Here is a 14,366-nt window from a genome sequence, read left to right as displayed (position 1 = left end):
ACAGTAGAGATATGACATGTTTTGTATAGAAATATGTCATATAATTGCTGCCTATATTATGTGATGTAAATGCTCACTCCGCTGATAAAGATGTTCTACATCCTGCCCTGTTTGTTGACATCTGACCTCAGAGCTGAATAGCCACAGAGGGGTTCGAGTCTGCCCGGTAACATGACTGCGGGCCCTATCCAATGAAATCAATTAGAATACACCACTTGCTTGCTGTGATACAATGTGCAACTGGATTCTTGTAAACAGTCAAATAAACTCACTGTGCCAACATGTTTGTAGTGGAGCATTATTATTTACAGGAGATTTAACTCCAAAATCSCCTTGTGGATTAGATTGAATGGAACCCTCGTCTCGAGATTAGCACACAGTCCTCTCTATACCGTCAATCCCCACTTCACAGACACACATGCTGTTCAAACATCAGTTCTGTTGCCGCTAACGACGCTCACAAACATCTCCGCAGCAACACACAGCGCTGCCGTAGACTCTCTTATTACTATTATTAAATAACGGGAGACGTCAACAGAAATGGTATCACGATCCAGTGGGATGCTGGGAGCTCGTTCCTGAGGGGAGGAGTGGTTGGAGCTTTGCAGTGTCAGAACGGAGCGTTCAGCTCCATGGTGTTTACTACTGTACTGCTGTTGACAAAGCTTGAAGTGTGAGGGCCTAAATCCCACATTCAGTCAATCGAAGAACCCAGACCTCAGGTTAACTCTGTTCACGCTGTTTTGGGACCTGTAACCTCGACACACCTCACAAGCTGTTCCTCTCATGGACATGCCCTTCAAATACATTGTGTCTTTGTGTGTGTGTGTGTGTCCTAGAATTGTCTGAGGTGCGTTTCTCTGATTGTGGCAGTGTGTTTTGGAGCATTTTCTGTTGTGTCCTTGTGTTGTTGTTTCCTTGCTGTCACTCTTCCCCAGGTCCCGCTGGGAATCTGTAGATTAAATACCACAGGGAACACATTTGATTTGCAAATAGTTCTTGGAAAACAACACATAGGTGTGTTTGTTCGAGACAGTACTGATTTGCAAGAAAACTAGGCGTGCTTCGTCTACTAGTTTCTACATTTGATTAAAAAAAACACAAGATTATATGCCTCAAGGATATGCCACTAACAACGAGACACGGTTGGCATTAAAATATAGCATTTTGTGAAACACGGTAGTTGTGTAACCTACAATTCTGTTGAAGGGTGGAGCCTTAAGCTGCTACACACACTACGAATTTGCCAATTAAAATTCACTGGAGTGTTATGTTTGCTGTAACTTTCCAGTCGATGCCTGTTTTGCACATTCCAGTCAAGGTCATCAGTGTTTGCGCTGTAAGTTCAGAGGTTTGTTTGCCATCCAGTCAACAGACACAGACATCCTCGCTACCATCGATAATGTTCCACTGGTGTCCAGGGGTTCAATGACACCTAACACTCACTGGGTGGATCATTTTTCAGACTGGTGCTGTGTGTGTGTGTGTGTGTGTGTGTGTGTGTGTATGTGTATAGGCATGTGTGTGTGTGTGCATACCAGCCTGTGTGTGTGTGCCGATTGAGCTATGACCTGTACCTCAATCTCCACCCCCTTCTGGGAAAGCACAGGTGCTTCCTCTGATAATACGCTCACCTCCCCCTCCTCTCTCTCTCCTCCCTCCCTCCCTCTCTTTCCCTAACCAGGAAGTGAGAGCCGTACAGTCCAGCACATCCAGAAGAGCCCCAGCCAGTAGCTACCAGCTGGACCAGAAGAGCGACCCATCACCTGGTGAGAACATGGCTTCAACTCAAGACCCCAGCCTCTGTAAGTAGTCCATGACTGTAGTATTACGCACTGCCTTACTTCCTCCTCCAGGACTTTTGTTCCATCAGAAATCAGGTGTCACAACTTTCAAAGAATTTCTTCAAATCCACATAGTAGCTACAGAATGTGATATTGGTTACGTGTATTTGAGAGAGAAATCCGAAGACGAGCTTGTGTGTTGAGAATGTACTGTATTGTCCTGTGTGGGATCAKATCAACTCTGGGAATTGAGTATCATCCGAGGCAGAAAATGAACAACCCTAGATACACAAACAGTGTTTCCATTACTGTGATAGGAGAAGTTGCTGAGTGGCTGCATTGTGGCTMTTCTCTTTTCCACTGCAACTGATAACACTGGCTGTACAGAGTAGTCGTGGGGAAGGTGCAGTATTCTCCATCTGAAAAACTGCAGTATTTCTCATTTAAAAAGGTTCACAGATATATGTTTCTTTATGGAAAACCATCCACAAATAATTTCACTGTTTCACTCCATTTAAATTATTTACACGTGTGAAGGCAGAAGACATGACRTGAGAGAGATAGTGCTTGAGTGTGTGACATTGGGGTCATGTTGAGGTGCTTCTGTGAGTGAGTGTGTGTGTGTGTGTGAGAGATAGAAAGGCTCAGTGGATTGATGGACATGTTGACAGCTCACTGTGTGTTTCACTCACGTACTTACTGACACGCACGCACACACACAGACACAGACACAGACACACACTCACAAGCACACACGACATTAATCCTAGTTGTTGTGGTGGTTTCAGTAACAACCTATATACAGCAGTTCAATCTCCAGAATGTTTTTTTTCTCTTCTCAAATGTTACGTCGGCCATGTGAAATGGTTAACCAGTCCTAAATCACTGTGGTGGCTAAAGCTGGAAGACACTGTGGCCTTTGCAGACCGGTGTTGGTGTAACTGATGAGGGTTTGTGAGACCTGACCGATCGACAGTGTCATGTCAGTGACAGCATCATGTGATTTACAGCTCACAGTGAGTGYCAGAGGAGGTAAAGGTGCTGTTTTCCCAAAGCCACCGTGTTAAATAAAGACCTGTGAACGACACACTGCGCTTTGTGCTTTAAACAAGCACCGACCTCACCTCCGAAGCAGCATGCTTTTGTCTTTTAAATAGACAACCTTGGTTACAATATCTCCCTTTTGTATATCCCACTGGCATCTGGGTCTGGTTTATATAGCCCACACCTGTGGGTCCAAACAACACTATATTTTTTATATGGAATGTAATATTCACAGTTGTAGTGGTATTATTTTATAATATCAGGGGATACGCTCCGTTGGGAAAAGCACCACTGATTTTGTTAAACAAGGCAAATTTGTTTTGGGATTTTACCCAACGAAGGTTATTGGAGGAGATTTTAGCCTCAGGATACCTGCTTGAATTGGAAATCGAAGCTCCAGTCACTCAGATTGACACCTATTGATCCACATTATTTCTCTTAGGGCTTCTCTAAATGGCAAAAGTTCACTTCCTCCCATTAWCTTCCATTAAGCACAATACTCAAACAGAATCAGAGGGCTACGGTGCTTTGAGGGACAAGAGTCTCTACCTAGACAGGCAGCACATAAAATAAACTGTGATTATCACTGACCTGAAAATAAGCCTTGCCAGTGAATTTGCATACACATCTACTGTGCCTAAGCAAAAGAAGTTTCCAGYATMTGTGAAATGCGTTCATTATTAACCCTTTGAAGGCCTGCAGGCGTCAGCTAGCTGATAAAGCGCCAGGGGATGTTGTCTATGACATCAGACACTCCAGGAACAGGAAATCCATGTGCAATTTCAGAGGGATTATCAGCACGGAACAGGTTCCTACAGCAGAGATAACCAGACTTTTCTTTAGTTGATGCACTGCTATGTCTGACTCTGGGGGTACTTACACACCAGAGGAGGCTGGTGGGAGGAGATATAGGAGGAAGGGCTCATTGTAATGGCTGGGATGGAATTTATGGAATGGAGTCAATCATGTGGTGTCCATATGTTTGATACTGTTCTATTCATTCCTTTCCAGCCAATACAATGAGCCCTTCCTCCTATAGCTCATCCCAATAGCCTCCTATAGTATGCACTGTGTTTCCTCTGCAGGGCCAGGAAACAACAATCTATTTGAATTTAGTGAACTATACAATACCTGGTGGCTTTCTGAACAGAATCAGGAGTACCCTGGGTAAAATGTCAAGATACGTCAGGGTCTGCACATTGATGCCTTGAGTGAGCTAATGCTAATCAGTCTTTGATAAAAGGCCTGAATGAGAGAAGTTAGCATGATGAAGCTACTCTCACAAGGTCAATGGCTCTTGTTGGGCAAAGTTTACTCCCCTCTTTCATGCTGAGCTCTTTTCTCTTTCTGCAGGTTAGTGAGAAAGTTACAGAGGGTCAAAGACCATTCCCCCAAGACATGCTAACCTCTTCTCTATTACCAATAACAGGGAGGATAGCCTGTCCTGGGGGTATGATCTTTGACACTCTGTAACTTTCTCACTCATCATTATTCACAATTCATTTAGGATTATCCGTAATCATTGTGGCATCCACATTACTGTAGTAGTGTTTAGAAACCTATTATATTCAATTMACAATAAAAGGGACTTCAAAATGAAACAATACATTATTTACCATGCATTTCTATTGGACACAAAATCAGACTCAGAGTCATTGCTACGAATATGGGACCAAATACTACACTTTTGACTTCTTTATTTATAAGAATCTTCAGGGGTGTCAATAATTTTGACTCCTACCTTAAAACTTCTTCAGGATTGGTGCGTCCCCCATGGGACCGTTGAGCTAACGTAGGCTAATGTGATTAGCATGAGGTTGTAAGTAACAAGAACATTTCCCAGGTCATAGACATATCTGATTTTGGCAGAAAGATTCAATTCTTGTTAATCTAACTGCACTGTCCAATTTACAGTAGCTATCACAGTGAAATAATACCACGTTATTGTTTGAGAGTGCACAGTTTTGAACTTGAAAAGTTATTAATAAACAAATTAGGCACATTTGGGCAGTCTCGATACAACATTTTGAACAGAAATGCATTGGTTCATTGGATCAGTCTAAAACTATGCACATACACTGCTGCCATCTAGTGGCCAAAATCTAAATTGCACGTGGGCTGGAATAATACATTATGACCTTTTGTTTTTTTCTTTGCATTATCTTTTACCAGATCTAATCTGTTATAGTATCCTATATTCCTTTCACATTTCCACAAACTTCAAAGTGTTTCCTTTCAAATGGTATCAAGAATATGCATATCCTTGCTTCAGGGCCTGAGCTACAGGCAGTTAGATTTGGGTATGTCATTTTAGGCGAAAATTGAAAAAAAAAGGGGGCAGATCCTTAAGAGGTAAAAAATAAAATGAATTTCTTGTTAAACAAAATCTCTTTCTCTGAACAATTTTTTGGAGCATATAACATAGCTCAGTATTTGAATTATTTATTTTATACACTTATTATTGCTCATCTTTAACAAGGGTATCAATAATTTTGGACCCCACTGTATGTAAACACTGGGTTGGTGCTGGAGATGATGAATATGAGGTTGAAAAGTTATTGAATGATACTTCTTGTATGTTACGTAAAGGGCCAAGTTTTCATTCACCAAATATTGTATTTAATTTATGTGTGTAATTTATGTGTGTTAAGATAGAATTCTTAATTGAAACAATAACAAAACACAATCCCCGCCCCTGTTTAGCTAAAAAGCTAAGTAATGGGGCTGGAGAAATTTAACCACTCTCAAATTTATGATATCAAATGTATAGTTTTAACCATGTTTTGAATCTCTATAGTGTTTGTTTCAATTCACGCTGTTTTAAAAACATTGGAGTAAAGCAAGCTATTTGGGGTTCTGATGGGGTACGACAGTTGAACTAAACTCATTAAGCATTTATAAGATATTCTTCAAGAATCAATGGGAATCAATAAGTCCAAAAATGGATTTAGCAACTAAGGATTCTAGCTTTAAGGCATGCATTTATGTAACAGTTCCTGGAAATGTTTTCAAGGATTCCCAGAACACAAGTGGCTTTAATAATAAGAATAATAGTAATAATAATCGATGCATTTTATGTAGCGCTTTTCATTACAAAGATCATTTCAAACACGCTGTGAAAACAAACAAAACTAATGTAGAGATCTGGCAGCTCTTGGACGATGTTCTTCCATCTTCAGATGATAAGGTGCAGTTCAGAAAGGCAGTTCAGAAAGGCAGTTCAGAAAGGCAGTTCAGAAAGGCAGTTCAGAATGGCAGTTCAGAATGGCAGTTCAGAAAGGCAGTTCAGAAAGGCAGTTCAGAAAGGCTGGGCAGTAACTTAAGGGGAGGGAGCCTCGATGGCACAAAGAGGGAGCAACCTCACTCAGTTACTTAGACAGGCCCGGTACCACAAACACACACACACACTGAGATCTGAGATATATTTGTATATAGTGTGTTGTAAATGCCATGATCATGGCTGATGCATCAGGGCGAGCTATGACAGGCGGCTCTGTTGTGGTCTCAGAGGGGACTCCTGCCCATCTGGTATCCCTGTCCCCCATCTGGGCCCGGGCAGCCAAGGGAGATCCCTGAACCTCAGGTGTCTGCCCTCTACTCAGTCCCCTTCACTTTCTAATTTTCATTTTTGGCATGTAAAAATTCCTGCTSTCTGTGGCTCTTAATAAAAGGGAGCCTAGGGTGGATTCACGCATTTCATCATCAAAGATATTAAAATAACGTCATCATGGTGAATCATCGTTGTCAATATTTCTGGATTTGGGGACGTGRATGAGATTATCTGGGTCGGTCCTCTCATTGGGTTGATTACCCACCCCATCCCTTCGTCTTTTCCCCTCCTCTCTGAGAAACGAGGGATGCGGGTCRGGTTTCGAGGTCTCAGTGKAGYACGTCTGTTCCGTTAGGTCCGTGTGACTTAAGGTAAAAGGCATGTAGGGTACCTCATCTAAAAAAAGCCCCCCTACCCCTCCTGAGCTCCGTCTTTTAGGAATGGGGCATCTAAAATAAAATCAGCTGTCACTGTCCACTAGGCCCCACAGAGCTGAGCTGATCGCAACACTGCTGGAGCRGGTCTCCAACCCTSARTYAATCACCTCCCAGGGTTTTMTTWWGTTTCCTCTGGTAACGGCTGGSCGAAAAGACCCTGCTGCTGGTTCTCAGGGGATTTCAAGGCCCTTCAACATTATCTGAGGGATTGTATTGTCCGAGGTACACGGTCGTGCTAAAGGCATAGAGAGCACTACAGTAAGTAAGCCAGTCTTTACAACCTTCATAGCCTTTCAGTGTGTTACAATACTCTGCATGTAAAGGTGAACTGACATTCATTGACACATGATTGATTTGAGTGAGACACATAAAGACACTTCGAGAGATATGTAGAGAGAGAGAGAGAGATACTATATGTACTGGATGAATGAGAGGCTGAATGGTAAATTGACTATGTTGACAGTAGATTGCCTTTTCAGCTTTATACAGCTTTTGCTTGTGTGTACTGTACGACTAGGTTGTTTTACCATGTAAAACAGGACTGGAATTACAGCGAGAGTCTTCTAAACGTGTTCCAGAAGTATAGAGTTGTCAGATGATGCTGATTGGGCCGGTGACCGAGGGGTCGATGGTTCGAATCCCCGCGCTATCTAGGTGAGGGATCTGTCGATGTGCCCTTAAGCAAGGCACTTGGCCCTAGTTGCTCCTGTAAGATGCTCTGGATAAGAGCGTCTGCTAAATGAATAAAATGTAAAATTGTGAKAGGAAGCATGATTCCACGAGGATYTGGGATTGTTAAGTATGCATGAAGTCAGCTTGTTTTTCCCGATCTGATATGACTTAGTTATTTCGCCTGGAATGCTCTCCGACTGTCCGACTGTGAGCGTACTCAGGAGAAACATCGTGACCAAGTACTTGAGGCCGATCCAGTGGTCTCTTTGATRCATTTGACAGCTTAATAATTGTGCGTCGTCTCTGTGCCTGTGGAACAGCCAGTTGAACTGGAGTCACAGAACAGTGAGCTTTGGCTCAGGATCTCAGCTGCTTCTCTGGGTCTGTGGTTCCATGAGGCTAGCTAGCTAGTAGTGTAGCCCACCTCTGATCACATAACCACAGGCAGAGCAGCAGCAGTGACCGTGGGGGGGGGCTGGCTCAGCTCAATATAGCCACTGAGCCATGCATACCAGATGCAAGGCCTCCCCCACACATACTGTCTCCCCATAGACTTTTCCTGACGCCCACCCGCCACCTCCAACCATCCACCAGCCGCCTCAACCTCCCGCTCCTATCCCTAGAGCCAGATGAAGGCACCTCTGCCTCGCAAATCAGAGAGATTAAGAGTTATCACTCCTCAGGAAGAGAATAAGAGCCGCCCATCCCTTCCATGTGGAGTTTCTGCAAACACACTGCTGACTAATCATACAGTAGGTGGCCTTCCATGGAAGGGAAGTTAATATAGGAAAATAAAATCTGTGAAAGCACCTCTGCTTTTAAGATAGCGATGTCAAAACGCAAACAGATGGTAATCTGRTAGAAGATTATGGCATCTTACCCAGTAAGTCATTTGTAAACGTTATAATCATTMAAATCGGTTGATATCGCTAATTAAACAGAGGAACGCGCCAGTGATGTAGAGGAAAAAGCTTTTTGGCTTCTGGAAAAATTTTGCTCTTTTGAGATGTCCTTGTGTTTGACCTCTCTCTCTTTCTCTTTCCCCTTCATCCTTCTTTCTCTTACTGACGAAACATGACTGCAGACAGGGCCGTAAAAAAAGGAGGATTTATTTTGCGACTCTCATGGAGCCTGGTTTAGTTACCTCACTTTCCCGCTATGGCGAGCTTTGCATTCATTCACCACCATACCTCCGCCCGCAGGCTGAACATACCAAGGGACTGTTGTCAATGTTTTTATGGCATCAGAACGCTTGTATGTCTGTCTGTCTTACTGACAGCCCAGGGCCCAGTTTCCTGATAGCGATGTAATTTAGGGTTAGGATTGTTTAAAATATGCATCTTTCCTACAACGTCCGAAGATATAACACACGTTTCCCAAAACACCAGGCAGAGAGAACGGTCACTAAGTGTGTTGTTGGCGCATGTGTCAATACTGATGGGATCAATAGAAAGGGAGCGCTGCTCTTGGATCAGCTTTCTCCATTCAAATCTTTCCTTAACATTATAATTATTCCACAATACTGACAACGGATCAGCTCCTAGAGAGATATTACCACCTACGGCTACAAATATTGAGGTGGCTTATTCTAATTACCGGKGATCTGCTGTGGATAAAGTGACGCAGGAACGCCAACAAGCCTCTAACAACGCACTTTGCTGTTTTACGAGTGGTCCGAGGCAGGCGTTAGATTACAAACGTTTTCAAGTGCAACGTTAATAATGGTTTTGGGAAACAGCTCGGAGATTTAATGATGCTCCTYCGAAGGTTCTAACGAGGAATTTAGCCTTAAGATGCCTTTGGGAAACCGGGACCAGAACCATGACGTGTGGTACGCACTTATCCCCAGTGATAAATGWGGACATTATCCCTCGTTCGCTGTGTTAAACGAGTGTCAGGTTTCAGGTGATCTCAGGTGCAGAGTATCTGACCCGTATTTATAGTCAAGAGCGGGTAAAACCCACATTTATTTTTGGACGTTGCTGTGCTGGTCAGTAATCCTCTACCTATCTCTCTCGGCAGCGCAGGGTGATTGGTTAACACTAACACYCCCGCCATAGCAGGAGGATCWAAAAATMGTGGTTTCATCACATGGTAGCCAATCCAWGTGCTCTGCTCCTGTGAGAAATCCTGTTTGTTTATGAGACAAATATATACTTTGGCCCTGTTTTAATAGACTTGAAGTAGGGAGCATGTTTGACTTGTGTCATCCAGTCGGATAACCAGTCAATTCCAGGAATAGGAKATCAAACCGGCAGATKGTAACACATGTATTCATAGGACTTTTCTAAAAGTGGTCTGACAGGCATTAGGACGACTAGCTCTTATCCATAGGGGTATATGCGTACGGTATGTACCAAGCAAAGAATAGCTTTAATCGCTAATAGTTGTAGCCGAGCTACCATTGGAATAGTTCCTTAAAAGATACCAGTGTTCTATCCGTGCTTCTGTTTGGCTAAGATCCCCCCCCCAGTATGTGAAACAGCAGAGAAAATCCACAACATAGAAATGTCAACGTGTACTACATAACACAATGACCATTTCCATCCYTMTCCAATGCATTATAACCCAGGCAGAATCAACATGCTAAAAGCCTTGAMGTCCAGTATGGGTGTTAGGGAGTCATCTCACTGGCTTAACGATGCTTTATAGCGTAGCGGAGTCAACCATAAATCAATACTTGACTCTAATTGGACGTCTACAGGGATGTACTGTACTAACCGCTAATCAGTGTGCGCGTCCATTTGTGTGTGCGTGCGTGTGATGTTAGAGCAGTCCTGGTTGATTGATGAGTTTGACTCGATTCAGTTTCATGACAACCCCCTTTGTGAATCTTGTCTATGTCTATGGCTACATTGTCTTGTCTATGGCTATGTATAGAGGGGTCCTGTAAGGAACATGTGACAGGGCSTGGTTCTGGAACAAGCCAGACGGAGGTGTGTAGCTAACTTGGATGGCAGAAGAGATGAGTGGAGGCTGCTGAGGGGAGGACGGCTCATAATAATGGCTGGAATGGTATAAACTACATGGAAACCYCGTGTTTGTGRTTGATACRATTCCACTGACTCCATTCTAGCCATTATTATGAGCCGTCCTCCCTACAGCAGCCTKCACTGGTGGAGATTGTCACTGTTGTCGCTCTGCCGCTCGCAGTTACATCATGGCCCCGTCCTTACAGATAATAGGATGTAGCTAGCAGAGCTGTTTTCCAATACGTCCTGTTAAAATGTCGTCCATGGTTATTTCAACAAGTATCTCTTGAAAGTTCTATTCTGTTTGTACATGTTTTATTTTATTTACCATTAGTCTAATTGGCACCACAAAATGGTGGACATCAATGGGCTGAAACGCTGAAAGGTTGACTCATAACTGATCTGACTTACGTAAACCATGGATTTACTGTAAATCAAGGATGAGAACGATGCGACATCCGTGTGACAACCCCTTTCAAGTCAGAATTCGCGCTCTTTATGTGCATAAACTGCATTCTCATGTCCTGGAGAGTAACTGTTGCGTTTTGCAGCTGCGGGTGGAACCAGGTCAGGACGTCCTGAGGAAAGGGAAGGGGTGGTGAGTCAGAGGAAAGGAGAAGGAGGAGCGCCCACCAGCGAGGAGCCGGAGTCCGGGTCACTAAAGAAACGCATGGCCATGTATCAGGCTGCCGTGTCAAGAGGAGGCCAGCAGCTCATCCGCCACGGTAAGGGGATACTTCCACAAGGACGTAAAGAGAGATGGAGGGAAAGACACTCCAAGGATAATAACTAGACAGGCTGCTAAGCAGGCAGGACAGGCAGACAGGTACTATACCTTCAAACACACACATTGAAATGTGTGTGGGATAATTGGCAGTGCATCCCATTTTAATGCATAGTATTAACAGAACATTTTCACATATCTCCAAATATGACGAATTCTCAAAACTATTCTACACAGACATCCATGACCACACAAACATGCTGTGTAAAAAAACACAACAAAAAAGAGCTTACATGCCTGGCTCATCAGAGTAAAGAAACACCTCTCCGAAAGCAGCTCACACCTTGTCCAACCTGTAATTGAAAACGAGGGCATGTATTAAGCCGAGGCCATTAATTCAACTCAGTCTGTGGACTGAAGCCATCGGAGCCGCAACCTTTTACTATACGTGACTCAGCGGTTCACTATTATTCACTATTATATGGCTTCTCTTCCCTGGTCTGTTGCATTCCATTCAGCTTCTCTATACCCAGGTCACTGTTATCTGATTGGAACTGAAAGGAAGTCAGGAATACATTTTCATATTCCTAAGCCTTTTTATATTGAGAATCCTCATAATTAGAAATAATTCCTCTTTTGTCATGAAGAAACCCAACGTTGAATATTACTGGACACTACAAAGATCTTCCAGCAACCACATATTCCAGGAACCTCTGTCCACACAGTAATATGTAACATTCTGAAGACAAGTAGTGGGATATCAACATTCACCATGCATCATTTACTTTTACATTCAGTACTGAATAATGACACCAATGTAGATTTGCTCTGAGGCCATCAGTGTCAGTGCCACTGCGGTGACCTCCGTTGATCCCAGTGTCACAGCCCATGGGGAGACTGCTGACAGCTGACGGTGGGAGGCTGGGCTGTAGGGTTACTGCACACTTTGAGGGGTAACAGACAGAATCTGGWCCAGAATTATCCATCAATACATTTACAGCCACTGTCTGCATACGCCGCTAAAACATTGCTTGATACTGTTATACTGTGTTGTACTAGTTAGTTTGATTTGACTTGATGTCACAGATGTTTGGGATTTCCAATTGRGTGGGGAGACTGGGGACATCCTTCTCTTGCAAACGTCATGAGGTCCAAGTCATAACTCCCTACTGTATTTAGGGTTGGAAGTAGTCCAGTCCTGTGGAATATGCTGCTCACTTATGCCCCCTTCAGGAAGTCCRGGGAACTATCACTTCTGCATTAACTACCACRGTACCCKTGAAGATACTTTAATGAGAACTGTTTGCATGGAGATGACTCGAACTAATGATGCCTATGTRTTCTCTTAATAGGTTATGGAGGAGTCTGAAGCCTGTTCTCTGCCAGGGGGTTTGGCCAGRGTGAAGAAACAGTTTGAGAGCCAGGAGTACGCCTCCTCCTCCCAGTCCCAGACCAGCGTTACGCAGGTCCACTTAGAAAAGAGATCCGTACAGGTACTGGCAACTAAACAGGCCATACATAGAAATGTATTCTTATTTATTTATATTGCACTACCATAGTAAAGCATACTGAACCATACTGAACCATACAAATCCCTAGTAAAACAAGGCAGAAAGCCCATATACAGGTCCCAGCCACACAGGGTTAGAGGTGTGTGATGACTCAGCACGCTGTAGTGATCTCACTGGATCTCATAGAAGTCGACTCAATTTTGCCCAGTCATGCATTCTCTCACATCCTGCCGAGCTTTAAAAACAGGCTGGATTCAGAGAGTGGGCCCGGACTTGTGTAAATACTTAATGATGCATGGGGCTGTGGTCAGATGTGGAGCAGTGGGTTTTGTTGAGTTGTTGTTACTGTGCGTCAAGAGCCTTTTTACGCGTCTCTGCAGCTCAGGTAATGCAGCTCAGGTAATGCAGCTCAGGAAATGGGTCCACATGCTGTGTGGCAAGTTGTACAGCAACAACATACAGTGGGGGGAAAAAGTATTTAGTCAGCCACCAATTGTGCAAGTTCTCCCACTTAAAAAGATGAGAGAGGCCTGTAATTTTCATCATAGGTACACTTCAACTATGACAGACAAAATGAGAAAAAAAATCCAGAAAATCACATTGTAGGATTTTTTATGAATTTATTTGCAAATTATGGTGGAAAATAAGTATTTGGTCAATAACAAAAGTTTATCTCAATACTATACATGCCAGATAGTACTGGCTCCGGAGGACCACCTAGTCTGGTTGATAACAACAGTGGGGCAAAAATATTTAGTCAGCCACCATTGTGCAAATTCTCCCACTTAAAAGATGCGAGGGCCTGTATTTCCAATCATAGTACACTTCAACTATGACAGACAAAATGAGAAAAAAAATCCAGAAAAATGATTTTAATGATTTATTGCAAATTATGGTGGAAAATAAGTATTTGGTCACTACAAACAAGCAAGATTTCTGGCTCTCACAGACCTGTAACTACCATCAGTAACACACTACGCCGCCAGGGACTCAAATCCTGCAGTGCCGACGTGTCCCCCTGCTTAACCAGTACATGTCCAGGCCCGTCTGAAGTTTGCTAGAGAGCATTTGGATGATCCAGAAAAGATTGGGAGAATGTCATATGGTCAGATGAAACCAAAATAGAACTTTTTGGTAAAAACTCAACTCGTCGTGTTTGGAGGACAAGAATGCTGAGTTGCATCCAAAGAACACCATACCTACTGTGAGCATGGGGGTGGAAACATCATGCTTTGGGCTGTTTTCTGCAAAGGGACCAGGACGACTGATCCGTGTAAAGGAAAGAATGAATGGGGCCATGTATCGTGAGATTTTGAGTGAAAAACCTCCTTCCATCAGCAAGGGCATTGAAGATGAAACGTGGCTGGGTCTTTCAGCATGACATGATCCAACACACCGCCCGGGCAACGAAGAGTGGCTTTGTTAATAAGCATTTCAAGGTCCTGGAGTGGCCTACAGTCTCCAGATCTCAACCCATAGAAAATCTTTGGAGGGAGTTGAAAGTCCGTGTTGCCCAGCAACAGCCCCAAAACATCACTGCTCTAGAGGAGATCTGCATGGAGGAATGGGCCAAATATTCAGCAACAGTGTGTGAAAACCTTGTGTGTGTTGAAAACCTACAGAAAAAGGTTTGGACCTCTGTCATTGCAACAAAGGATATATAACAGAAGTA

General features: G+C 43.4%; 1 protein-coding gene across 1 annotated transcript in view; it reads left to right on the top strand.

Annotated features, from left to right (window-relative positions):
* Positions 1 to 14,366, top strand: part of LOC111970862 (xin actin-binding repeat-containing protein 2) — a 63,954-nt gene that overhangs the window by 30,094 nt on the left and 19,494 nt on the right. The window contains 4 exon segments of the mRNA XM_070445863.1: positions 5,109 to 5,117; positions 11,011 to 11,158; positions 11,160 to 11,184; positions 12,536 to 12,676. Of these exon segments, the coding sequence (XP_070301964.1) occupies positions 5,109 to 5,117; positions 11,011 to 11,158; positions 11,160 to 11,184; positions 12,536 to 12,676 (323 nt within the window).

The sequence above is a fragment of the Salvelinus sp. IW2-2015 genome, linkage group LG12, assembly GCF_002910315.2.
Source record: "Salvelinus sp. IW2-2015 linkage group LG12, ASM291031v2, whole genome shotgun sequence".
In the NCBI taxonomy this organism is placed as follows: Eukaryota; Metazoa; Chordata; class Actinopteri; order Salmoniformes; family Salmonidae; genus Salvelinus; species Salvelinus sp. IW2-2015.
This window is presented reverse-complemented; position numbering and strand designations above follow the sequence as displayed.